This window comes from Lynx canadensis, chromosome A1 (genome assembly GCF_007474595.2).
Source record: "Lynx canadensis isolate LIC74 chromosome A1, mLynCan4.pri.v2, whole genome shotgun sequence".
NCBI classification, from domain to species: Eukaryota; Metazoa; Chordata; class Mammalia; order Carnivora; family Felidae; genus Lynx; species Lynx canadensis.
Genome location: NC_044303.2, coordinates 52,058,805 through 52,086,385, shown reverse-complemented (window position 1 = coordinate 52,086,385; position 27,581 = coordinate 52,058,805). Strand labels below are relative to the sequence as shown.

Below are 27,581 nucleotides of genomic sequence, written 5' to 3'. Positions count from 1 at the left end.
ATGAAGGAGGAATGCCAGCCCTCTCCCAGGGCAGCACCAGGGCTTGAGAAGAACGAATAGAGAGCTTTTCTGTGTTGGGAGCGATGTGGACTTGAACTCTGAGGGCGAACCAAAACCAGCAAAGAGCACAGCCCCCGAATTCACCAGGTCGTCTACATCACCGCGGCATAGGTACTTAAAGGCAAGAGAAGTCGCCTTCCGCACTGAAAGTCCTGGTTAACTCGTTCAATACAGAGCCCTGTTCTGGTCTGGTGCGTGGAAACTTGTCCTCGGTTTAGGCTGGTGGTTTGGAGAACCCAGAACGCTGACAAGCAGCAGGCTCTCGGACGCGTCCCCCGCCGGGGACTGCCCTGGCCAGCGGGCAGCTCCTGCTGATGCTGTCCAGGCGTCGCCCAGGGGGAAAGGTTGCAGAGCGGTCGGAAGGCGCAGGAGGAGTCTGGCGGTGATTGATGGGGAAAGGACGAATGAATAAAAGTACTTGTCTCGGGACGGCAGAGACCTCGAGCAACTGTGGAGGCTACTTGGTCTGGCATTCCCTAGGCGTTTCCTCAGAGCCGGACCGCTCGGCCCTGAAGGGAGGCGTGCTCGCCCCCTAGAGCGGGCTGGAACCGACCTGCGAGCCGAGCGTCCCGGGAAGGAGGTCCCCGCTCATCGCTTTGCTCCCGGTGCTTCCCATTCGCGAGGTAAACATTCTGGCTTGGTGTTGAGTTAAAATTAGTGATTGAACCTTGTCCTGGGGCCTCAGCTTGGGTTGGGAGTTTGGGGATATCTACTTTTAAATCTAATTAAAGAAAAAAAAAAAGGACGCATAGATACAATGAATTAAAATGAGGTTGGAGTAAAGGAGAGCAAATAAAAGTTTGAAGCCACTTAGGGGGGACAGACGCTTCGAAGTTCATGCTGACACTCCCCCAAGTCGGACGAGTTGTGTGAGTCAGCCGGCGCACTCCGGCGGGCGCCGGGGCGATCCGAGCGCAGGCGGCTGGGGAGTAGCGGCTTCCACCGCCCGGAGGAGTCTTGACGACGTTCAGACACCGGGTGTCCGCGTTCCCTGCGGAGCAAAATGCAGAGGTTGGCATATGCCCTTGGCCTCTGGGTGCCTTGATCCCCCTAGTCCCCACGCACCCTTAGCCAGAACGTCTGTGCTTCCCCGGGACGCACCAAAGAGCTCAAAGCTAAGCCCTAGACACCCAGCCTTCTCTCTCTGGCACACCCCTTCCAGAATGCCCCGCCCCACTGCGAGTCACTTATCCCCCGGGGGATCGCAAGGGAGGAAAAAAGCACAGGGAAAGCTGGTTCGGGAAGGACAGTCGAGCGACTCAGGAGTGTCACGCGCGCCGGTTTAGCACTGGCGCGCAAACTTGAGTTACATTTGCGCGCGGACGCTCGCCGCGCGGCTGCGCTCTGCGCGAGCGGTTTGCAGGGGCGTGGCTGGGGTAGCTGCCCCAAGCTTCCAGTCTTTCTTCCCTGCGGTTCTCCAGACTCACAGCTGCAGAGCGGCCACCCGACGCCCACTGGAGCAGGCAGCAGCATGCGGCCGCCGCCAAGCTTGCGCGGACGCGCCCTGCTGGCGCTGGTCATCGCCTGCGGCGTGGCGGGGGTCCAGGGAGAAGAGAGGGGATTCCCATCGACCAGGGCCACTCTGCCACTTCCGGGACCCGGAGAGATAATGACGCCCCCCGCCGAGGTTTCCTGGCCGAAGGATGCCAACGCCAGCGTGCCGTCGACTTCGGCACCCCCGCAGATGCCTAAAGCAGGGAGAACAACCGGAGCCCGGCCACGCTCGCCTCCTCCGTGCGAGAGATCCATTGAGATCAAGGAGACTTTCAAGTATATCAACACGGTGGTGTCCTGTCTAGTGTTCGTGCTGGGCATCATCGGGAATTCCACACTGCTGAGAATCATTTACAAGAACAAGTGCATGCGAAACGGCCCTAATATCTTGATAGCCAGCCTGGCTCTGGGAGACCTGCTACACATCATCATTGACATCCCCATCACTGTCTACAAGGTAAAGGGCCAATTTTGACGGGAGGGTGCCTAGGTAGGAGGAGGAAGACGGAAGAGCCTTTGGGGGATGCTTACTCTAGAAGATCCATAGCCTCCTAAAAGTCAGCTAGCATTGGAAACAAATTCCCTACTGGTCTTCAGTAACCTTAGGCTAAGCCTCGAGCAAGTGTAATCCCCACACCAGCAGGATCAGCATCACTTGGGAGGGAACATGTTAGAAAAGACATTTTATGGCCCCACCTCAGACCTACTGATTTCAGAAACTCTGAGATAGAGCCCAGTAGTATGTATTTTTAACAAGCCCTCCATGTGATGAGGATGAACTGTAAACTCTGAGAACCACTGGTCCTGAAGTATTTAGTCCCTAAGCCTAGCTCACTGGGCCCACTGTCTCTAAAAAAAAAAAAAAAAAATGTGGTCCACAGATTGGCAGGACCGATATCGCCAGAGAGCCTGTTAGAACTGCAACTCCGGCCGAGACTTACAAAAGCAGAATCCGCATCTTTAGATACCTGGGCGATTCATATGCACGCTCACCTTGGGAGGCATTTTTGTGGAGGGCCCTAAAAGTAGAGGAGCTGGAGTTGGGTTTTTTAGGAAACAAATGGGCTAGAAGAAAGAGACCAGATTAGAGAGTACACCAACACGCTTCACCTGCTGTGAATGACTGCACTGCACCTGCTCTTTAGTGCATGTCTACAGCGGGCCAAGCCCTGGAAAGGATGGGTTACTTCCCTTCACTACTTTTGACAGCCCGCAAGTAGGTATTTCTCCATTTTACAGATGATCGACAAGATGTTCGAAGCCTCACAGTTAGTAAGAGATGGAGGTGGGATTCAAGCCCCAATCTGTCAGGTCCAAAGTACAAGCTGTACCCCCATCGATTACCTTGAGAACAAACCAAAGAGCGTGAAGTCACTCAGCGTGAAGTCTCTAAATGGTTTCAGCTGCTAACGTTGATTGTGATTACCACAGGGAACCGGGCACAGAGAGCTAGGGCAGGACATAAACCCCCGCACTATTTGACTCCAGGTTGTTTTGGAACTCTAGACACATCCCGACATCTCTGGGCCTTAGTTTCCTCAACTCTACAATGAGGCTGTTAGTGCCCAGCTAGTGGGGTATTGTGGTGTTAAGGAAAAGAGCCTGGGTGAAAGAGCCAGAAAATTTTTAAAGCCCATGCAAGGATCTAAAACTCTGCTTACCCATCATGATCAGCAGTAGAAAGTCACACATAAGAACAGAACCAAAGTGTAAGGGAAAGGGAATGTGCTTTGGGAATTTGCCTGAAACTAATCCAGGGCTCAGTACAAGGGGGAAAATGTGGCATGGAGGCTGAGAAGGGGTGATAGGGGATGTTTTGATCTTTGTGGCAGGAAGCACCATAAGACATGCCTTTAATCCTAATCCAAATAACCATACTTTAAGGGAATTCTAGCAATTTCTGAAGTTTAGATATAGGATTCGGATTAAGATCCAGGCTCTGGAAGGAAACACTCCCACAAATGCGGGATAAATAGAAGAAATCCTAAAATGCTGCATGGCAACTTGTTCTCATGAAGTCTGAGTGTTTCCTGGGAGAGGTGCCATCGAAAATGGTCCCTTAGATGCAGTCACAGTTCTGTTGGAGCCAGAAGTGATGCACTTACTTCTTAAGCAGCCCCAACGACCAACTCTTACTGTTCCAATTTGACAAAAGAATTTCAATTCAATTCATCAAAACTAACTTGAGAAACTGTAGAGTGGATGTTGCAAAATATTTAAATGAGTGAAATAAAAAGCCATCTGAAAAGGGAGATTACAATCCAGTTTTGCTAGGCTTGCATAGAATTGTGTGAAAGGTCTCCTTGGGGAGGACTTTCTTACTTTCTTACTTTCTCTGATCACATGATTACATTTGATAAACCAGAGAATATCTGACTCGCGGGGTGGGGGGCGTGGAAGGCACACAGTTTTTACTTTCATTTCAGTTTTCTTTATGATTTCCCTAGGAAATTGCATCATTTTGCCTGAAGCCATTCAATCTGTTAAAACTGTGCTTTTACTTCTGAAGTAAACAGACAGTCATTACAAATCTGGCCCCCCACTCATCAATATTGGTCATAAACACATCCATCACAAAGAATAAGGTCCCATTGCCAAGTTTGCCAACGTGGAATGCTACATACTAGCTTTTAGTTTATTTTTATCTTGCGTGTAAACATGTGTCGCTTGAAGCATAATATAATAATAATGGCTGCCATTTATTATGCACTAGGTTCTTGGTCAGTATCACTAAATCATTGCAGCAAACCCCAGGGAGGAGGTACTGTTGTCATCCCTGTTTTACAGGAAAACTCCGTGTTGGACAGGTGAGGAAGTAACTTGCCCAATGTCGCACCACTGGACAGTGGTGAAACTACGGCTTTGACCCGGGCCATCTGGGCCCTAGAACCCAGAAGGTTCTAAGTCTTCCTAGACCTGGGGCCTTCCCTGTCCCTCTGCACTGAGTGAGCTCAGACCCAGCATTCCCTTCTCTCGCATGCAGTATTCTTAGAACCTCATTTGCATGCCCTGGTGGGATTACAGGACACACTGCCACACGGCAGGGTACTTGGTAAACATTTCCAGCTTTAATCTGAGTCATGTGAAGATTTCTATCTCCTGAAATTCCCCTTCAGATGATCTGCAGTACATAATATGGATAATATCACTGTTATTTTAAAGGCTTTATTTTACAAAAAACACCCAATTCAGACTAGTTAAAAGCCATTTATTCTCCTAAATAATTGTGATGCCATATAGGTAAGTTATTTTTTTTTTTTTGAAAAAGAAACATAGGGCACAAGTGAGCGAGGGGCAGACAGAGAGAGAGAGAGAGAGAGAAGCGGGGCTCACCAGAAGCAGGGCTCAAGCTCACCCGAAGTGAGGTTCGTGCTCCCCTGAGGTGGGACTCAAACTCACGAACTGTGAGATCATGACCCGAGCCAACGCCAGATGCTTAACCAACTGAGCCACCCAGGCACCCAACCATATAAGTAAGTTTTTAAAAATGCATTTAGAGGGGCGCCTGGGTGGCGCAGTCGGTTAAGCGTCCGACTTCAGCCAGGTCACGATCTCGCGGTCCGGGAGTTCGAGCCCCGCGTCAGGCTCTGGGCTGATGGCTCGGAGCCTGGAGCCTGTTTCCGATTCTGTGTCTCCCTCTCTCTCTGGCCCTCCCCCGTTCATGCTCTGTCTCTCTCTGTCCCAAAAATAAATAAACGTTGAAAAAAAAAAAATTTAAAAATGCATTTAGAACCTCAGCATAATCAGGTATTATACTTAACACAAAGTAATTTAAGTGAATTATGAATGCCATTTAAACTTATCCTAAACTGGGAGACTTTAATCTCTAAACCAATGATTTCTAAATTTTTTTTTATGTTTATTTATTTTTAAGAGAGAGAGACAGAGAGACAGAGAGACAGAGCACAAGCAGGGGAGGGGAAGAGAGAGAGGAAGACACAGAATCCAAAGCAGGCTCCAGGCTCTGAGCTGTAGACACAGAACCCGACATGGGGCTTGAACTCACGAACCCTGAGATCATGACCTGAGCTGAAGTCGGACGCTTAACCAACTGAGCCACCCAGGCACCCCTAAACTAATGATCTCTAATTTTGTTTTTGTGGGATATTACAATTATCTTTCAGGATCCATTTAATTGTATATATTATATACAATTGACATATATTATAATTAATATGATATAATAATTATAATATGTTAAAATGCAAAAAAATGTCATTCATGCATACACACACACAACATTTACAATTTCATAGAGCCCACCTAACCCATCTGTTGGCACACCCAAGGGACATCAATGTGAATCTATTACATTAATCTGGAGTTCAGTAAATCTAGCATTCAAAAAAGTTGACAAACCCCAAAATGTCATAGTCTCTGATACTGCTGTAGAATGGGACAGGACTTCACAGGGAGGTGCTGACAACCCTTAGGATATACATCTGTTCTACCTCAAGAGACTAGGTCTCTGGAAACTTTCAGGTAGAATCAGTCCTCTCACCAGGTATCCTATGGCTGAGAGGAAATCCTATGATGAAGGCCACAGAGGTATCATAGGAAACCCAGACAAAGGAAACTGTTGAAGTACTTCACATATGCATATTCATGTAAATATGCTGAAAAGAGGAGTCTGGCTTATCCTTCCCAGCAGTGTCTGCTAAGGCTCTAACGTTGCATTATGAAAGTCCATCCAGATGAAAATGGAAAAGGCAGTCATCCAAAGCGGATATTTAAAAGTATGTATGTATCTTTATATCTCTGTGCAACAGGTGTATACACATATAAACACATATAAATAGACAGGTAAATAGCATTTGGCACAGTGCCTGGCACCTAGTAAGAAAAAAATAAATGTGTGTGTGTGTGTGTGTGTGTGTGTGTGTGTGTGTGTGTGTGTATAAGAATGAAAATTTGGGCTTTTTTTTTCAGCTTTGCCATTATAAATGTGACTACAAGTAATAGATTCATACAAATGGCTTTGCACACATGTGTGACTATATCTGAAAATTTCTAGAACTACAATTACTAAATCAAAGGATATGTGCATTTGTGATTTTGATAGATATCTCTATTTTATGCCCCAAAGTTATGGTTGTACTCTTAGTTTGGGTCACTATTTTATATAACATCTCCATACAGATATACATGTATTAATGTCTATCTCTAGTATATACATGGATCACCATGCCAATATTTACATGGTCTATATACATGTACCTGAACCAAAAGCCAGTATTTATAAGTATATGATGTGAGGATGAATCTCTTCTTACTCACAGGCTAGTTGTGTCCTTCCTTGTATAGACTGCGGTGAATGGGGTAACCGATATGTCTGTTGCCTATGAGAACCTATCTGACTAGTAAGTTGCGGTAGCACTGATGTCAAAGCTGTCCCAACTGTGTACAAACAGCAAAGCAGGGGTATACTTCTGGATGCCGTGAAGGTTTTATGTTGTTGGTGGCTGATTTGTTGGTTAGTTAGTTCGTTTGGCTTCGTTTGGTTTGGCAGTGATATTTAACAAAGGTTGGTGGCAAGTTCAAGTTAAAATTTACTTAACTTCTTTTAACTTCTCAAGCAACTAAAAATTCTTGAGCAAATAATGAGTTTTTAAACTATCTCTAGATTTCATTTAACAATTTCACTCTCAGTGCTATATGGGCATGGGTAACTGAGCTAATACGGTTAATTCTCAAATGTAACTTCCTTTATGTGTAAGCAAACTGCATTTGCAAACGAATCTGCTTGTGAACTGGAAGACAGGTTATCGGTATGGACATTGGTTTGATAAGGATCCACGTGTAATCAGATGTCCAGCGGTGGTGGAGTGCCTTTGAATGGCTTTGCTGTTAAGATTTCGTAAGCTACTATTAGAGGCAATGAGCCTGCCTTCATAGTTCTGAAAGGCAAAATCGCTGATCTTTAATGTTTAACTAGTTAAGGTAGGGTATACCTGACATTTAAATGCTGGCATGTAAAAATGTGGAGTTGCTTCACTGAACCCACAAATGAGTTTTGAGTGAAGTGACCTTGTCAGGTAATCAGACATTTTCTGCTTATGACACCCTATCTTTCTGAACAAACTTACCTTCCTCGCTTCCAAACTTAGACTACTTCTAGTAATTAACAAGTTTATGTGCAATTGACTAGTTTCATAGTTATAAGTAAAAGTTAGTGGAACTCCATCAGATTTAACTTTTGAAGTCATAATTTTCTGATCGGTAAGTGGAGGTTTATGCACATAGAGCAACATAAGAAGTAAAAGTATCATTGGATAGGGGAGTCTGATTTCTTCCAAGATAATAACACTCCTCATCTCCAGTTAAGTAACTGAGATATTTGACTAACATTTTATAATATTTAGAGATATTCTAGTGGCAGAAGCTCTTTGAACCCAAAGTGGAACCTAGATATGTTGAGATTCATTTATTTAAGGCAAAAAAAAAAAAAAAAAAAAAAAGAAAAAAATTAAGGAGCACCGATTAAGCACATGTAAAGTGTTAGCTTTTAAAAAGTATTAATAGGCTATTAGCTCTGAATGACCTAGAATCAACTAACAGATAAAACTAATACCCCAACACCCACCTAGTGTCGTGCCTGCAACAGTCAGTACCAGACAGATGCTTGTGGACAAAAGATGTTACACATAAAACATAAGGACAGTGGGACTTTGATAATCATAATTTTTATAACTGTTCAGATGAAAAAGAAGGGTGAAGTTGTTCCTCTTCCTGTATGAGAACATTGGCCATAGTTACATAATAGGTCAATAGCATAATTCAAATAATCCAGAAACTCAGGAGTTCACATTTCCAATTTATTGTTACACACGTGGATTCCTGTGACAAAATGGTTGGCAAACTCTTGGCCTTGGACAATGAAAGATTCGCTAGGTTAACTCTACGGTCCTTGCGTTTGCTTTTGATCTGCCACTGGCCACTCCATAAATCCAAGCCTCTTAAAATGTCACGGCAATGTTACTTTCAATATGCCCAGGCTTATCTATCAAAGGCTCAACATTTTTTCTTTGCTCACTTTAAATGAGTTGTTCAGGATGAAGATATTTCCATAGGTATACAAGAGGATGACATAGCCAAGACCCTGTTGTCTCAAGGCCAGGGAGCCACGTGCTTCATTTTGCAAAGAAAAACCATATAAGGTGATCTCTGTGTGGCTAATATGCTATAGTTGATTATTTTTAGAGAAACATGCCAAATGCTAATAAATGATTAAGTGCTTCAAAGGGTGTTGACAGATAAAGCCTGAGCTTAAATAAGATTCAAGATGTAATTTATGATGTGAAACAATCTCTTTCAAGACTTTGACGAGGTTGGTTACATTTGGGAGGCAGCTGAGTGTGGTATATCGGGTACACCTTACCCAACAACTTCTCTTATTTTAGACTTCTGTCCTTTCCTCTTGCCAGTGCTTTTATTTTAGAGATTGATTACTTCTCTTTCCCCCTATAGACCCTCTGGGGAAAAGGTAAACGAAGAAAATAGCCCAAGTGTGGTGGTAGAAGAGCAAGAAAGAGGCTCATGCTTGAGTCAGAAATTTATTAGCAAAGTTGACAGAGACTTTGTCGAGCAATTCTCTGTCCCTAAGACTCACAGCCACTTTCATGCCCCCTGATTTGTGTCCTCTCTCTACTTCTGTCCTCTTTAGCTCAATTGTAGTTTCCAGAAAGGAGGAAAACTATCCTCTGGATGTTTATGTTGTACATATCTTTCTTCCCCCTCGCTCAGTGTTTTCAAATTATTTTAAAGGGCTTTGAGATTGCATGGTAATCAAATGTCTTCTCATAGTAGCTTACCAGTGTCCCAAAGATATTTTCTGGATAGAATTAGGTTTAGGTAAGACATGAGATGATTTAATAAGATTTGTTGACTTCATGAAGTTTCAGAGTCTCTTTCTGAGCCGCGAGACCATCTGCTTGTAATTCTGACATTTTTCACGTGTCACAGTGATCATAGAAGATACAGTTCAACTACATGAATCAAAAAATCTACTAGTTCTGTAAACAGCATTTCTTAATGCTCTTAGTTGGACTCTTCAGAATATGTAACATGTCAGTGAGTTTTTAAGCACAAACTGTGGATTATTCTTAAATTCGAATAATAGGAGAGTAGCAATCTATTTATTGACCTGTTACAGACTTGGAAATAGATTTCATTGTAACACTAGCAGAGAATATATTTAAAGTAAACTTAAATTTCTCCTAAGATATATTTTTTTAATCTTTTCTTTTTGCTTCTGGAGATTTTGTTTCAGGAAACTCCATTCACCTTCATGGAGTCAATGTTGTATTTAAGCAAGTCATAGGAATGTTTCCAGAGCAGGAAAAACCCTCTGTTCTGCGGGTGTGCACGCAACAGATTCTTGGAGACAGAACCTCTGTCTCGCCCAACTCCAGGGGGCGTTGTTCACACTGTGGTCTGTTGAAGTGTCACCCCTGGGGTTATGCTGGCATTATTTCTGACCCACATTTTTCTAATCCTCACGACCTAATTTTTAGGTGATTAAATGCATTTTAATGGATGCAGAATGGAACTTGTAATTGATACCTGTCCCCAAGGGCACAGGTACGACATACGTCAAGAAAATATTTTCTGTGTACCTGACCAGCAGCTTACCTTAAATTCTGTCCATACGTACGATTAAAAAAGAAATGAAAATCCCTTAATGAGCGTGCTCTATCTTTAAAATGCCAGTTCAAATGCAGAAAAATTCTTATCTGCTGCAGGAAACAGAGATAAAAGCAGAAGAATACACCCTTTCCCAAAGCTGTGAAACACAACCACTCCATTATTTCCCTCTTTTGACTCTCACTGTAAAAACATTTCTATAATACCAGTCATTTGAAAGAAATGTTCACACTTCATCACAGCCGTCTGGCAAAGTAACCCTGGTTGTTGTTGTAAATACATTGCTCACCCAGCCTTTTAAACAATCATGTCCTACAGCATCTCCATGCTTAGGCAGCCATCTCCACCAAATTTACAACTAAAGCTCCTGGTAGGATCCCATTAGATATTGAGAAACAGTAAGTTCTGTTTTATGTCAGTCATTTCCTTGGCAGCTTTGAGTAGGAGCGACAGGATGGGAGAGGAACTTTTGCTTTTCACTTTTTCTAGCCTATTTGGAAGGCGGAACTCCAAAAAGAGAAGAGCCAACCATCACCCGGCAATCCCTCAGGGCCCTGGCTCCATGTGTCAAGAAGACCTGATCCTCTGGAAAGAGGAAGGAAGGGCATGGAATAGACAATACAAAAACAAACAAACAAACAAACAAACAAACAATAAATGCGTAGCCATCTCAGTTCTCTAAAGACTTTGTTCCAAACAAAGTCCATAGTTTTATCATAAGATTTATCATAAGATTTCTGCCTTATGATTGCATTCATGCATTCATCCATTGCACACTCATTCACTGTTAATCAACAGGCATTTAATGAGTGACCACTGTGTGCCAGGCACTATGCTGGACGTTAAAAATGTGATAGAGTATTCTGAAACAAGTAAACAGTTAAAACTCAGTATATACTCTTGATTTAAAAAATAAGAAAAGAAAATAGTATATAAGGTTAATGAAGCGATTGGACATTTATTAGTGCAAGACGGTTAACTTTCAAATTCCCTGACTTTATGGGGCTTAATTCCTTTGGGCATTAACAGTGGTATGTATTAACAGGGTTTTCTCCATTTAATTTCTCAGGAATGTGATTTTTAATTAAAAAGAGAAATGAAAAATGTAAATCTCCCAGTTGGAGAGATTTTGTAGGAATCATTAACAATACTTATAAAAAGGGTATATTTATTTCCTATTCATGCTATTTATCCTTTTAGAAATTAAGAAAAAATATATAATATAAAAATAATTGTTAAATGTAATAGAAAAATAATGTATTTGTATTTTTTCTAAATTTTTTTTTACACTTATTTTTGAGAGACAGAGAGAGACAAAGCACAAGTGGGGGAGGGGCAGAGAGAGAAGGAGACACAGAATCCGAAGCAGGCAGCCCGATGCGGGGCTTGAACCCACAAACCATGAGATCGTGACCTGAGCCGAAGTCAGACGCTCAACCGACTGAGCCACCTAGGTGCCCCTGTATGCTATTGCCTTTTTTTCTTTCATAAACAGCCATTCCAACATAAAGTTATGCAGTTATGGTCATCCTTGAGTAGAAATCTTATAATCAGTACGATCACGTCTTTTTTCAGTCTAGTGTTGATTTACTTATTTGTTTTTATTCATACAAAAGAAACGTTCTCGGGAAGCAGTGTAAACCATAAGGGAAGGGGATGAGCACAAGCGTGGGCTATCATGTGTCGAATGGACACCACGCTGTAGGACCTAACAGTTTTGTCAAGAGCTCTTGGTTGGTTGAGTCATCGCAATATGAAAACCAGAAACAGTTATGGGAGTAATTTCTAACTGGTTCACATTTAATTAGTGGTAGGTAATATATATTCAAACTTACTTTTAAGCAGAACCTAGACATTTAATTCCTGTGACAGGGACCAAGAAACAATATAGAACTCTAACATTGATTTTGCAATTAGAGACTTGTCTGATTGCGTGCTTGATTTGTTTTCAGTATTCAGATCTTGCCCTTAAGTTATCTAATTGAATGGAGTGAAGTCCAAAGAAAAAACTCAACATGAGGAATAAGAATGTGTTATTGCTGGGTTTAAAGTTAGAATTACTTCCTCTTGCAATAAAAAGAATCAATTTCCCCTACAAGAGGAAAGCTTATTGTTGGACTTCAAATTAGGTGTTGGATGTCAGGATTTTTGTCAACGAAGAGTGAAATAATTAATTTCCAGTTATCACAAAAATCTATAAGAACATTCTTCCACTGAAATTTAAAGATGGCACCTTGGTTGAGAGTGATGTTTGTTTTTAAACTTTAGTAAATCTTCCCTCACTTCCACTTGGGGTTTTGTTCACCATTAAGCAAGGGGTTGATGTCTTTGCATTTTACATAAGCTCCCGGCACTAAATTGCCCAAGACTTACCGGAAGCCATTAAGACCAAGATGAGCGTCAGAAGTGGGCATGGTTTCTGCCACTGGGTAGCTGGCTTCTCAGAGTCTCCACAAAGCCTTCTGGTTGGAGAGAGGCAGGGGTTGCCAAAGTCACCCTTCTCATTACAAAATAACAGAAGTGACAGTGGGCACTTTGTCTCTCATCTTTTGTGGCCTTCCAGGACCAGCAGCATTCGGGCCTGAATTGAAAGCCTGCAAAGCTAAAAAAGCTGATGGGGGCGCCTGGGTGGCGCAGTCGGTTAAGCGTCCGACTTCAGCCAGGTCACGATCTCGCGGTCCGTGAGTTCGAGCCTCGCGTCAGGCTCTGGGCTGATGGCTCAGAGCCTGGAGCCTGTTTCTGATTCTGTGTCTCCCTCTCTCTCTGCCCCTCCCCCGTTCATGCTCTGTCTCTCTCTGTCCCAAAAATAAAATAAAAAAAAAAAAAAACGTTGAAAACGTTGATTTAAAAAAGCTGATGAAGGTTAATGCTCCCTGGTTTGCAGTTCCTTTCCCTTTGGAAGGGTAGATTAGAAAATTGTAAGCCCTCAGTTATGATTAGGTTTCTGACTATCTCTGTGTCGAACGTGAAGAGAACGGTTACAATTTTCAGTTTGTGTTTCCCTATCCCCTGTGATAACTTGGGTCAGAGGTTGAGCTGCAGGCCTCCCAGTGGTATGAAGAACAATCCTCCGATTTCTGGGCTGAGCCAAAAACAATAGTAACCTCAAAACAGGGCCTGGATTCAGTACAGGGCTCCTTTCCATTGGCCAGACTTCTTTCCCTTCAGTGGCCTGGACGCTCATTCATCTTGATTCATCTGATGCCTGCACCTAGGTGATCCTAATATTTGCATATCTGGAAATAGTTTGAGGCAAATAAGATATTTGGAAATATGTTAATTTTTGGATATTATGTGAATGAAATGGCTACGTGCTTAAGAGATTTTATTTTGCATCTAGGTATTTTTACCATTGACACATAGGTATGGGTCAAAATGCGAATATCGATTTAATTCTAAACAATCTTTTTTCTATGGTCGGTTTCTCCAAAACGCTATACGGACTCTAAAATCAGACCATGTGGGTTCAAACGTGGATCGGTTACTTCAGTGAGTAAGGACAGATATATTACTTGTCAGATGATGAATAGCAAATAACCCCAAAACTTAGTGGCTTGAAACAAGAAACTTTTATTATCTCACACCTTGTCTGTGGCTCTAGAATTCAGGAACCGCTTAGCTGGGTGCTTCTGGTCCAGTGTCTCTCATGAGGGTGCAGTCAAGGTATTTGCCAAGGGCTTCAGTTTTCTGAAGATTTGCCTAAAGCTGGAGGAATCTCTCATTCATACAGCTGGTAAATTTGTGCTAGTCTCACCTTTTTTTCTTTTCTTTCTTTTTTTTTTTTTTAACGTTTACGTATTCTCGAGAGAGAGACAGAGACAGAGTGTGAGTGGGGGAGGGTCCGAGAGAGGGGGAGACACAGAATCGGAAGCAGGCTCCAGGCTCTGAGCTGTCAGCACAGAGCCCGATGCGGGGCTCCAACTCACAAACTGTGAGGTCATGACCTGAGCCGAAGTCGGACGCTTAACCGACTGAGCCACCCAGGTGCCCCCGGCAAATTTTTGCTAGTTGTTTTCAGGAGGCCTACGTTCCTCGCCATGCTGGCCTGCCCACAGACACTTGGGTGTCCTCCTGACATGGCACCTGGTCTCCTGAGAATGAGTGATCCACCAGACCACAAGGAGAAAGCCATATGCCTTTTGTGACTAGTCTCCGACATCACACATCATCCCTTTCACCACATTCTGTTCGTAGAAAGCAAATTGTTAAAGCCAACCCTCATTCAAGGAAAGGGAAACGAGGCTTCTTCACCTTGTGAAGGGAGGAGCAGCAAAGAATTTGTGGACGTATTTAAAACCAACACAGTATGTTAATAACCTTCTAAGTGCCTCAGTTTTCTTATCTGTAAAATGGGGATCAGTAGTACTATGTCCTAGGATTTCTTCAGAGATGTCAACGATATGGTATGTGCAAAGTGCTTAGAATAATGCCTCACCCATTTGCAAGTGCCACATAACTGTTAGTTTTGTTTTCTTTCTTTTTTTTTCCCCCCCTGATACCTCTAAGAGCAATCAGAATTAGAAATATTGTCTGGATAATTCATAAGAAGCTGGTCTGGTAGAGTCCTTGGAACTGGTTGGAACTTTTTTATTCTTTTTTTTTTTTTTCAACGTTTATTTATTTATTTATTTATTTATTTATTTATTTATTTATTTTGGGACAGAGAGAGACAGAGCATGAACGGGGGAGGGGCAAAGAGAGAGGGAGACACAGAATCAGAAACAGGCTCCAGGCTCTGAGCCATCAGCCCAGAGCCTGACGCGAGGCTCGAACTCACGGACCACGAGATCGTGACCTGAGCTGAAGTCGGACGCTTAACCGACTGCGCCACCCAGGCGCCCCGGAACTTTTTTATTCTTATGTTTCCAAGGGCAATTGGCGGTTCCTTTCAAGTATCTTAAGTTCATAGCCGGTTCAGACCCAAGGCATCCTGAGTCTGATGAATGAGTCTGAATGGCTCCATCATTCATGTGACAAACCTCTTAGTTCCCTGACTCCTCGTGTCTTATATCCAAATCCTCCCGGCTCCACCTTCAAATATAAAAATATATCTGGTCTGCAACCCATTTGTTCAGCCCCGGGTTACCACCGGGTCCAGCTGACCACAATCTCTCATCAAAGCTTCCTTTCTCGACCCCACATTCTATTCTACATTGAGCATCCACACGGATCTTTTTACTTATTTTTATTTTTTTAATGTTTACTTATTTTTGAGAGGGAGAGCACAAGCAGGGAGGGGCCGAGAGAAAGAGGGAAACAGAATCCCAAGCAAGCTCACACTGTCAGCACAGAGCTTGATGTGGGGCTCAAACTCACGAACTGTGAGATCACGACCTGAGCCCAAATCAAGAATCAGACGCTTAACTGAGCCACCCAGGCTCCCCTGACAGTGATCTTCTTCAACCATAAATAAGACCATGCCATTTCCCTGTTTAAAAACGGACAATGTACTTCCTCAAAAATTATTCAGACGACTCCTTCTACAACATCATCTCTTAGACACTTGGCCTGGGTCTTAATAGACTTCTTTGTGTAAGGTCAGCACACTAGGCTTATTTTCTTACACCGAGACCTTTGCACTTGCTCCTTCCTCTACCCTGAATACACTTTGCATGGCTTACTTTCTTACTGTAGTCAGATCCCTTACTCATATGTTGCCTCTTCAGAAAGATGTTGCTTGAGAAGCTTATCAAGAAATTACTCCAAATCCCACTATACCCTCTTCATATAATGGCAATAACCATATGACACCATATTAAATATTTGTGTGCGTTTTTTTATATGCCTCCTTCACTAGCCTGTAATCTCTAGGAGAGCAGGGAGTTTGCCTTATTCACTGATATGCACCCTGTACTCAGAATGGTGCCTGGCATATAGTGAATGCTCAATAAATGCTTATTGAATGAATGAATGAATGAATGAACAAGCAGAATTCTGACCCAATTGACTAATCCAGAAGTCACAAGTAGTCTGATCTACAGATATATTTTTTTGATACAATGTTATTTGACAGTGTTTTTTAAAAATGTGAGTTAGGGGCGCCTGGGTGGCTCAGTCGGTTAAGCGTCCGACTTTGGCTTAGGTCATGATTTCGCGGTTCGTGAGTTCAAGCCCCGCGTCGGGCTCTGTGCTGACAGCTCAGAGCCTGGAGCCTGTTTCAGATTCTGTGTCTCCCTCTCTCTCTCACCCTCCCCTGTTCATGCTCTGTCTCTCTCTGTCTCAAAAATAAATAAACGTTAAAAAACAAATTTTAAAATGAGTTAAAAACTTTTATAATTATGAGGTTTTATATAAAAATTCAATTTTTTTAGTTAAAATCAAGAGTTGTGTTTTGTTGTTGGTTTTTAATGTGGGATTCCTTGGCAGAAATCATATCATGGTCTTTAAGCAGCTTCCCCTTTTAGATGGGATTTACCCCACACCCTACCACTCTCTATTATCTTCCTGACACCAATGACTTCTTTATACCCGTCTTCTCTACCCCTCTATGTTACCTGCCTGGCCCTGTAGATCTTCAGGACCCTAGATGAAGCATGTCTGTGGTAAGCTTGTCAACATCTGTCCTACATGTCAGAGTAACTTTTTGTATCTAACTTGGAAACGAAATTGGTCTCATGTTGGAGCTCGAAGTCGTATTCATACTAGACACACATTTCAGCCTTTGGTGCCATTTTGGAACAATCACACATCTTGACAGACTCCACAAAGAAACTTCACTAAAGTGAAAGGACAGAAAGACTCAATTGTGTTTCAAAATAGTTTTCACTTTTGGAAGATTATTTTTTAAAACATTTAAAAAAAAAACATTGATTTGAAATACTTTTCTTTATTTTCAAAACCTCAGGAACATTCAATCCAGATGTTCACCTAAAGTGATTCATTAACCAGTGTGGGCACACCCAGTTGTCCTAAGAAAGAAATTAACTGGTTTTCACAAGAGATGGTTGTACATCTATTGTGAAAGCCGGAAGGAGAGACATATATGTATAATAGCAAGAACTTATGTCTTTTTACTCATGGTAGAGCCAGTGCCTATATGTTTTAGGGGTTTGAATATGGCATCCACAACATGGCAGGAACTGAATTAGGCAGTTGCAGAGGCCATATTCTGCCTTATACTCTAGGGATTCAAGAGAGCAAAAACTAAGCAAAACAAACAAGTAAATGTTATAATACATGCAATAGTTGTTGACAGGTGCTATGGATAAAAAGGAAAGTCGAGGAGGGTAAGAGAGACAGGCACCTGGCTAGTTACTGTACTAATAATGGGGTTAAAGTAGGTTATGTTGAAAAGATGAGGTTTGAGCAAAATCTAAAGGAGGTAAGGGAGTTAGCCCAGTGGATCTGTGGGGAAAGAGCCTTCGAGAATAAGGAAACACCTAGAGTAAAGCCCTAACACAGCAGTGTGTCTAGGGCGTTCAAGGAGCAGTGTGCGTATTCCCGCTGAGTTTCTGGGCACTCAAGTTGACTACAGTAAAGTGGAAATATGCAAATACATATTTGTCATCTGTTTTTAACATTTATCATCTATATTTTGGTTTGGCCATGACCTGAGCATGTGAGACTCCACGACAGTAGAAGAGATGTTTTCAGTGCATCACATTCAGTTTTCCAAGGGGAACTTACAAGATCGGCCCCAGTTAGCCCCATGGTGGAGTTTCGGATCCTAAGCTACTGTGTATGCATAACAAATTCTCCTGAACTGGCTGCATTTTCATTATTCCCAACTGCTCTCCTGATCCATATATCGAACACTGATGCTTTTCAAAGGAGTAATCCATGAGGAAAAGAAGAAGAACTGGAATTGGTTATCTAACTCTGCATGTTAATTACCGTCCACTAAGTAATGCAGTTCAGAGGGCACCGTGTGAAAATCTTGCTCACAGAGCTTCATGTCTTCTCAATGCAGCTGCTTGCCGAGGACTGGCCCTTTGGAGTTGAGATGTGTAAGCTGGTGCCTTTTATCCAGAAGGCCTCCGTGGGAATCACTGTGTTGAGTCTATGTGCTCTAAGTATTGACAGGTAAGAGCGTATCTTTAAGCCAGGTATATCCTGAACACTATACTAGTGATTGCTATGTTACTTAGAAACTAAACTATGTAATTCAATAAAAGCAGGCTCTGCAGCTTGACAAATAATTCTATTTTGTACTTCAGATATCGAGCCGTTGCTTCTTGGAGTCGAATTAAAGGAATCGGGGTTCCAAAATGGACAGCAGTCGAAATTGTTTTAATTTGGGTGGTCTCTGTGGTTCTGGCAGTCCCTGAAGCCGTGGGTTTTGATATGATAACCATTGACTACAAAGGACGTTACCTGCGAATCTGCTTGCTTCGTCCCACTCAGAAAACAGCCTTCATGCAGGTGAATTTTACCTTTTCCTTTCCTTTCCGTTCTTGCCTTATAAATATTTAGCTACTTTCCGCCTGATCTTCCCTTCTTGGGAAGCTATCGATTTATGACTGTCCTTGGCATAAATTAAGAGCGTAAGCCTCTGGACCGGGGGGCTAACGGTGACTAATGACCCATGCTGTGGAAAGCTAGGTCACTACTTCCACAAGAATTCCCTGGTGTTCAGGGATACAGATAAAGCAAGTTCACATGAGAGGATCGATTTGGACGTATAGCTTTTCTACTCATCTCCTCCATAAGGACTGCCAACTACTACGTATTCCTCATAAGACAACACAGCAGCCATCAGAGGGAGTGGATGGTTCAGTGAGTGATCAAGTAGGAGATGCCCGGATGTGGAAGGATTCTGAATGGCAAGCCTGCCCTCTATCTAAAGGGAAAGCTGCCATTGCAAAGAATTTTTCGTCTTGGCCATTTATTCAAGAACGTTGAGTCAGGAAACGGGGGAAAATGGCAATGCTGGTATTTGAAGACAGATCTTGAGTATAAAAGACTCTTCCCAACAGAATGGATTAAGAGGCGTTAATGCAGGTGTCACCAATGGTTATTTTCTATTTCACATATAAGAAGACTATATACAACTTTAGGGATTATATGTATCCCGGTAATTAAAAGAAAAAAGAAGTGGGGCGCCTGGGTGGCTCAGTCGGTTAAGCGTCTGAGTTTGGCTCAGGTCATGGTCTCGCGATTCATGGACTCGAGCCCCGCATCAGGCTCTGTGCTGACAGCTCAGAGCCTGGAGCCTGCTTCAGATTCTGTGTCTCCTTCTCTCTCTGCCCCTCCCCTGCTCATGCTCTGTCTGTCTCTGTCTCTCAACAGTAAATAAATGTTAAAAAAATTTTTTTTTAAGAAAAAAGAAGGACATTAATGTGAAATTGAGAATGAGATTGCTATCTTCTTGTGTCTTATTAGTTAAAAGGAAAAAGTTTTCTGCATATATTACATAAATTCTGCTCCAACACAGTTGGAAAAAAAGATAGAGCAAAAATAAAGTAAAAAAAAAAAAAAAAAAAAAAAAAAAAAGGCCTAAGTCATAAGCAGCTTTGATTTTCTAATTGATAAGTGAGATTCATACATTTCTTAGCTAAATAATTAACGCAGACCTTTCCACATCTATTTTTGTCTGGGAAACACACTTGTTAACAAGTGAATGCTTCCCTTAAACACTAGGATGTCTTCACATATTCAGATGTGGTATTTCACAGAAAGAGTACCTTAAGAATGTTTTTGCTTAAGGATAATTTGCTTATGTGAAGGCAAAAATATTTGAATTACCAAATATTTTTAATTTTGCCCAACTGCCTAAATTCTTGAGCAGAATTACAGCACACTGCCTTAGAGAATTGAAATGCCCTTTAAGGAATGTTTGTTATACTTAGTATAAGTATTTAGTTATTTGTTCAGTAGATGTGGCCTGAAATATCCTATATAGTGTTTAGGAAATGTATCTACTTTAGAAGTAGATGAGTATGTTGTTGTTTTTTTTAATTTAACGTGTGGTGTAGAAGATGTTTTTTACGGAGGAATGTTAACTCATAGAATTTTCTCTTCTCCATAGTTTTACAAGACAGCTAAAGATTGGTGGCTATTTAGTTTCTATTTCTGCTTGCCATTGGCCATCACTGCATTTTTTTATACGCTGATGACCTGTGAAATGTTGAGAAAGAAGAGTGGCATGCAGATTGCTTTAAATGACCACTTAAAGCAGGTAAGAAAATAGAAATATGTGCTGACTCACGATTATAACTATGAATAAGAAAATTATTACAATGACAACAAATTAAAATTATTATACACTAGACCATACTTCCTTTCTCTTGCTTCCAGTATTTTTGAAAATACAAAGAATATTTTTTATATTATCTATCGAGAGATAATTCTGTTCTACGTAATCTAAAAAGATCTAGAAAGATCCATTACCTTTTTAAGGTGAATCTCTAGTCACTTTACTTCTAATTCACATCAACTATTCGACTTAAAGCTTGATGTTCTGAATTTGTACAAATGCCACTGGCTTTTTGTAAACAATATTAAATATTCTGTTTGGGAAGTGGGGACACTGTGATTATCTGAGTCCTCTATTTAGTCCCTGACTATGGTTTTATTACAGAGACGGGAAGTGGCCAAAACGGTCTTTTGCCTGGTCCTCGTCTTTGCCCTGTGCTGGCTTCCCCTTCACCTCAGCAGAATTTTGAAGCTCACTCTTTATGATCAGAATGATCCTAATAGATGTGAACTTTTGAGGTAAGAAAAGTAAACTAGACCGATTTTTGTAGGTAAATGCCATTCAGAAGTTTTTTTCCACTGGTCCCTTGCAGAGACAGAGTACCATTTTGCTAGTCTTGAGGGAGCAGTTACGATTCTCACTTTTCCCCCTTCACTCCTGTTGTAGAGGAAGGAATAAAGCAGACTAATAAGAACACTGAGAATCGAGAGGCAGAGCTCTCTCCATTCGATCATAAAATGATCGAAATGTTGAGTGGGTGGCACTATTGAAAATATAAGCTCTGATTCTCCTTGGCACTTTGCAAAGCCTTCTCAGCCAGCCTCAGCACTTCCGAATGAGATTTTATTGTCAAAGTGAGAATTGGGCATGGGAGGGAGGGGCATGATGACAGAGAGAGACAGAGAGAGAGAGAGATCATTATGAGCAAAGACCAGTGATGAAGTCAAACTATTGTATATGAGTAATGTTTTTCCCCCAAAACTCAAGAGTTTGCAAGGAATATAGGCTTAAAGCAACAAAGACATGTTTTGGAATGTTTCTTACAGCTTTTTGTTGGTGTTGGACTACATTGGCATCAACATGGCCTCCCTGAATTCCTGCATTAATCCTATAGCTCTGTATTTGGTGAGCAAAAGATTCAAAAACTGCTTTAAGGTGAGAGTATTTCAAAATAAAAAAAAAGCTCTTTTTTAGCCTGGCATCAAATATAACCTTTCCAAACGATTCAGATTTATATCTAAAGAGATTTAGTTAATTATTTTACAGTATTCCTTTGTGTTAGAGCACAGATAATTTTTTAAAATATGACTTCTGCTCAAAACTCACTCTACTTGATTTCTGCCTATAAATCCTCATCAACCACTCCCTTCTGCCTCAACCAATCAGTTGTACTTGGAGAAATGCTCAGAAAATTAACAAAAAGGACATGCATTGATGTCTGACAGATGTCATATGATAAGAGCTAAACATGAGTTAAATGCCTTGTTCCCATTTTCAGTAGGTTTTGGACTAAGGCAGCATGGCTTGGATTATAACTAACTTAGTATCTTTTTCATATGGGACATGAGAATAGCAAGTCTAATGGAGACATGTAATTCAGGTTCTACCTCCTCTTTGCCACCTTGCTTGTAGAGCAGAGTTGTGCTACTTGATGTGGAATACGTGTATTATTCTTCATTTGGCCACTTGCATTGTAACATCCATCCATTCATTCACTCCTTCGACAATCTAATATGAATGACATATTCCCTTCCCTTATATGGGAATGATCCATTTGTCCCTGGTAGCTCATTACTGGAAAGAACTCAGCTTCCTCAAAACATCTAAATCAGTCTTAAGTTCTTTGCCCACTCATAAGCTCATGAATTGTAGAGCTAGAAGAGAACGTTCATCAAGATCGACTCCCTCTTTTTAGAGAACAGAAAACAATGGACCTCCCAGTTCCTTATACATACAGATCCTCAGAAAGCAAACAGTATGAACAAAGTTTGGGGATTTAAAAAAAAATCCAAGAAAAGAAATCGGATGGATCAAACCGAGACATTAATGTACTTTCTAAGTTCATTGTGTGACGGTATTAAAAAGGCACACGAGCATAACACATGGCTGACAAAAACATCAATACAACATTAAATTCACTGACATAGAAATCAGGCTACAGAGTAGTACATATAGTACAATTTTATTAAGATAACACACTCATGCACACATGCACATACACGGTCGTGTGTTTATATGTATGGTGTGTGGTAATATTTCTACTTGCATAGGAAGAAGTCTTGAGTTATATATTTATCAAATATTAAGAGAATTTCTCAAGTAAGCAAGAGTAAATATCAAGAATGAGTGCTTTTCCCTTTTAATTTTAATGAAAAGGTGAGTTTTAGTGATATACATTTCTTTCCCTGTATTTTCCAGTATAAAAAACTATCATATACTACTTGTGTAATTATATGCTGTTAAAGGGAAAAATAAGAGAGCATGGGAAGGAAGTGGCCAAGAACTCCCGATCGTGCCCAGACAGTCAGAACCCTAGAAAGTAGGGAGAGTCATGACAGTAACTGATGTGAACGGCTAACGAGTTACTTTGCTCTGTACAGTCATGCCTATGCTGCTGGTGCCAGTCATTTGAAGAAAAACAGTCCTTGGAGGAAAAGCAGTCATGCCTGAAGTTCAAAGCTAATGATCACGGATATGACAACTTCCGCTCCAGTAATAAATACAGCTCATCTTAGGAGAAGGAATAGTCACTTAATTTCATTTTCTTTATTGTGAACAGAAGTCACTAAAACAAGGAGGCATTTGCCAAAACAAAACAACTGTGTGCTTGCACAAAACAATGTAAAAGTGTAAGAGTGATGATTTTCTTAACACTCACAGTGACCCATGACTCTCTGTGAGCTATTTATTGCCTGAGAAAACAAAAGCCTTCAGAATTAAGAAAGCCTCCTCGTGAAAGCACTTAATTTTACACAGCCAGCACTCCAGTGTAGCTCTTAATAACTTCCAGTACATTCCTGCACCGCTTAGGTTTAGGTTGAACTCACTCTGAATTCCTGTTCAAGAGGTTTATGTTTTAAATTCATGTGAATCTGATATAAAGGAAAATTGTGTCACTGTAAAATGGAATCTTTAAGTAAAGTTTAAATGGCTCAATTCAAAATTTTAAAAAATCCTTTAAAAGAACCTTTTCTTAATTCATGGTGTCAAACCATTGGCTGGACTATAAAATGTGAAAGCAAGTTTAGCTGGTGTATCTTTTTTTTTTTTTTCACATTAGAAACATAATTAAAGGATCAGGAGGTAGCATCAGAGAGATTGAGGTTTTTGAAAATCATTAATCTTTCTCCATTCAGATAAGGCCAAATGTCACAAAGGGAAGGAGAGAGAAGGTTTGGAATGCTTTCCCAAAAGACTGCTTTGAAGTCTCCTACTCATGTATTCTGCGAAGAAAATGCTACCTATGATTTTCTTTCAAGATTATTAAAATATTCTCCTTTCACTACTGTAGTTGAAACACTATTTGTGTATTTTGTCATCTGCAAGTACTTAGCTACAATTATAGGACATGCAGATGATTCAACAAAGGGCCAGCCCCAGCGTTTAGTACCTTTACAATGGAGAGATGCCAGTAACCACCTAAGGGACAGGACATGAGTTGCCTGGAGCAGGGCCCACAGGGCGCAGGAGAAAGCAGGGTCCTCTCCCACCTGCTGCAGTCAAAATGGTCTCTGGCGTAGGTGTAATATGATAATTAAAACACGGTTTTCTGAAATCACACAAATTAATCAATTTAACAACTACTTGTAAAGCTTATTACTAATTTTTATATCATTTTTATAAATAACTAATAAAAAACAGTTTTTGATGTGGTGCTTTTTTGTCACATACAGGCAAAAGTGCTTTTGGGGACTGTAAGGACCTCTTTCTTTGTGCATTCTTGCCTAATTCTTTCATCTCCCCAGCAGAGCGCCTTAGGTTAACTTGGGATGATATGTGTGTGAAACTATGTACAAGAGAGAACGGAAGAGAGAGGAAATGAGGTGGGGTGGGAGGAAACCCACAGGGACGGATTCCCATTCTTAGCCTGACGTTCGTCATTGCCCCGTCACATCAATGCAAAAGGTCCTGATTCTGTTCCAGCAAAACACAGTGCAATGTTCTCAGAGTGACTGCAGGAATAAATTGGGCCCAAGAGCTTTAACTCTGTCTTAAAATATAGCAGAGTTTCTACTTTTTTTTTTTTTTTCCCTTTAGTAACCCTGGGCCACGTGCTGGAAATGAGCTAGCAATGTTGTTTTCTGCCAGCATCTAATGTGACAATACAGCAAACCAAAACCCCAAGATGTGGCCAAAAAGAAATGACAATAATTAATTCACATGCCACATGGATTCTATTTACAGATCACTCACGGTCTTGTTTATTAGTTTCTTCCCAATCACTTTCTCAGACACTTGTCAACACAAAAGACATTTCAAACTTTGGATTTTAAATTAACTTTGGATAACTAATATATTTTTTATTCCCACTTAAGTTTTAGCTCATTTTTATTACCATGTACTGAGTTTTGGTTCTTCCTCCTCACTTACATCCCAATACCCTTTCCTTTTCCATATCAGACTGTGGTCTGTAATCATCTTGCCAAATTTTGAAACCACACGCAAAGAGTATGTACATGGACTATTTATAACGAAATTGCTTTCAGTAGCTTTTCTAAAAATGTTTGATTTGAAAATGTTAACATCTGATAAAAGTTGGTAAGAAGCAAATATGATTTCTGGACATAATTAAAACCAATATGGCCAAAGGAATTCAGGTTGCAGCAAAACATGGGTATGCTGTAGTTAACTCTATAAAATTGTAATATAAACATGTAAAATAATTATGTATTTTGTCTTCTTGTGGTCACTTAAAGTGGCAACTACTGTAGTTGCTGATTCCTTATTATGTAAACAAAATCAATAAAAAGTTAAATTGTTTTAAAAAAAAAGACCAGCTTATTTTTCACTGCGCAGGCAATAATTTATTAAATACCAATTGATTAAGTGTTTAAAGGTTATACAAATGTTATGGGTAGACATTATTTATGTTAAGCATACAATGATCATGGAAGGATAAGAGTTGTTAAATTTCTGGTCTCCAGGCTGCATTATTGTTGTGTTTTATTGTTGTGAATAACCAGATATACACACAAGACATTCAATTTTCCAAGGCTGATGATCTGGTTGATAGTTTGCGATGGCCCCTCCTGTCTTCCTATCCCTGGTTGCCTGCCTTTGGAGCATTTCACTGGTTGATAATTATTGGACCAAAGGTCAAAGGGGAAAGGTTGAAATGAGCTTTTGGGATTACTCGCTTCATTTCACAAGCTTCTTTTGAGTGTTTGCTATGTGTGAAGTAGGATGAAATTAATAAAATGCAAGTTTCCTATTTGATAGGAGACAGAAATAATAACAAAATTTTAATACAAGGCAAAATGAAATGAGTCTTGAGTAACCACAAACTCACTGCCCTCAAGGCTCATGTGTTGTGTCTCTTTCTCTCTCTGACCAAAATAACCAAGAATTAGCATTTACTCTTTTCCCATACAATGATGTTAAACCCAGCCTAGTGTTCCAGACCCTTCTGAGCGATCCCTGACCTTTGCTGGATTTCAGCTGCCTGATCTCAGCTGAGCATTTGAGATATAGGTGTTCAGAGTTCCAGGGGCTATGTGAGAAGTACAGGAAGAGCAAACATAAGTGTTACTCTCTTTAAGCCGTCACCAACAAGATGCTACCTTCTCTTGAACAGTCACTTGTCAAGTTACAATAATAATAATGCATGCACAACTTATTATGGAGAGTAGGCAGAATAAATATAATTTAGATTCTTGGAAGAAAATCAAAAGATGGAAATGGCCAGAAATCCAAACAGCGCAGAGGCCAAGCTCTTTATAAGAGCAATGATTCTGAATGACTTGCTTTTGGTCATTAGTCATCCTCAGAAATGACAACATTAAGTAATCAACAGACTGAATAAATATACCCAAATTGGTAAATCCCACTGGACACTTCCAGGATTCAAGGTTCATGTGAGCACAGGGAATAAGTGCATCATGTTAAGAAGGCAGCATGTGTAATGGAAAAATCACCAAAGGGAAGGAAGGAAGGAAGGAAGGAAGGAAGGAAGGAAGGAAGGAAGGAAAGGAGGAAGGAAGGAAAGGAGGAAGGAAGGAAGGAAGGAAGGAAGGAAGGAAGGAAGGAAGGAAAAATATGTCCTTAGTTGTTTTGACAATGTGACCTCAAACAAGTCAGTGAACATCTCAGAGCCTCAGTTTAATTATCTCAGGTTAATGTTATTAAAATATATATTAATATCCCCAGTCTAATTCTTTTATCAAATCAACAAATTTCTAGTGTACTTACTATATAATTTCAGTGTAACCTCTAACATATAGGCATACACAAATGCAGAAGACATAATCCCTGCCTTTTAGAAATTTACAGTCTAATAAGGGAGACAAACAAGGCAGCTAACAAGTTATAGGTACTGGTATATAGATACATGCATGGTAAGAATCAGGAAGTTTAGGGAAACTCACCAGAAGAGTCAGTTACTTGACCTTAAAGGAAGTTTGTCAAACAAAGAGTCCATGGCACAGCTGGCTAAATGTCAAGTGGGAGAACCAAAAGGGGTAAAGCAACATGGCCAGTTCAGGGAAAGGGCCTGAGTCCTAGCAGGCTGAGGGAGAGCCATGAGAGGTAGGGCTGGAGAGATAGGCAAGCCGGGGGGGGGGGGGGGGGGGGAGCGGCCGTGTTCTACACAGTGGGGCTTGCCCTCCCCCGTGACCAGTGTTTCTCAAATGTCTGAGGACTGCACACCACAGACTCATCTGGGATGTCTTGTTTATAACACAGATTCCTGGCCTCCGACTTGGATTCCTCCAATCAGAACCTCTGAGGTGAGGCCCAGAAGTATTTAATTTAACAAAGACTTCAAATAGCTCTTATGGACCTAAACTTGGGGAAGTCCTAGAGTGTAGATATTTGCAAAGCCCTGAGTATTTTAAACAAGGAATAACAAAATGAGTTCGGTGTTTGTAAGACTACTTTGGAAGCAGTGTGGAGCAGGATCAGAGGACTACAAGGCGGAAAGCAGTGAGACTGGGTAAACAGCTCCTGCAACTGACAGGTCAAAAAGCTGAGGGTCTGAGACAGAAAATGTGTGGGGATGGTAGAAACAGGTCTGGTCTGTTGAAAAGATAGT

At 41.2% G+C, this 27,581-nt stretch overlaps 1 protein-coding gene across 1 annotated transcript; it reads left to right on the top strand.

The window, feature by feature from the left end:
* The first annotated feature begins 520 nt into the window (after positions 1 to 520).
* Positions 521 to 25,323, top strand: EDNRB (endothelin receptor type B). The gene is made up of 8 exons (XM_030312326.1): positions 521 to 683; positions 1,482 to 2,011; positions 18,107 to 18,219; positions 18,354 to 18,558; positions 20,165 to 20,314; positions 20,717 to 20,850; positions 21,379 to 21,487; positions 22,933 to 25,323. The coding sequence occupies exons 2-8, from the start codon at positions 1,532 to 1,534 to the stop codon at positions 23,065 to 23,067; spliced, it is 1,326 nt and encodes a 441-aa protein (XP_030168186.1). The 5' UTR covers positions 521 to 683; positions 1,482 to 1,531; the 3' UTR covers positions 23,068 to 25,323.
* Positions 25,324 to 27,581: the final 2,258 nt, after the last annotated feature.

What these genes read in the sequence shown, in the direction of transcription:
- EDNRB (XM_030312326.1), top strand. Translation starts at nt 1,532, where the DNA reads ATGCGGCCGCCGCCAAGCTTGCGCGGACGCGCCCTGCTGGCGCTGGTC. An exon ending in AGAAAACAGCCTTCATGCAG is followed by an intron (nt 18,559 to 20,164) that starts GTGAATTTTACC and finishes TCTTCTCCATAG; the next exon opens with TTTTACAAGACAGCTAAAGA. An exon ending in AATAGATGTGAACTTTTGAG is followed by an intron (nt 20,851 to 21,378) that starts GTAAGAAAAGTA and finishes TGTTTCTTACAG; the next exon opens with CTTTTTGTTGGTGTTGGACT.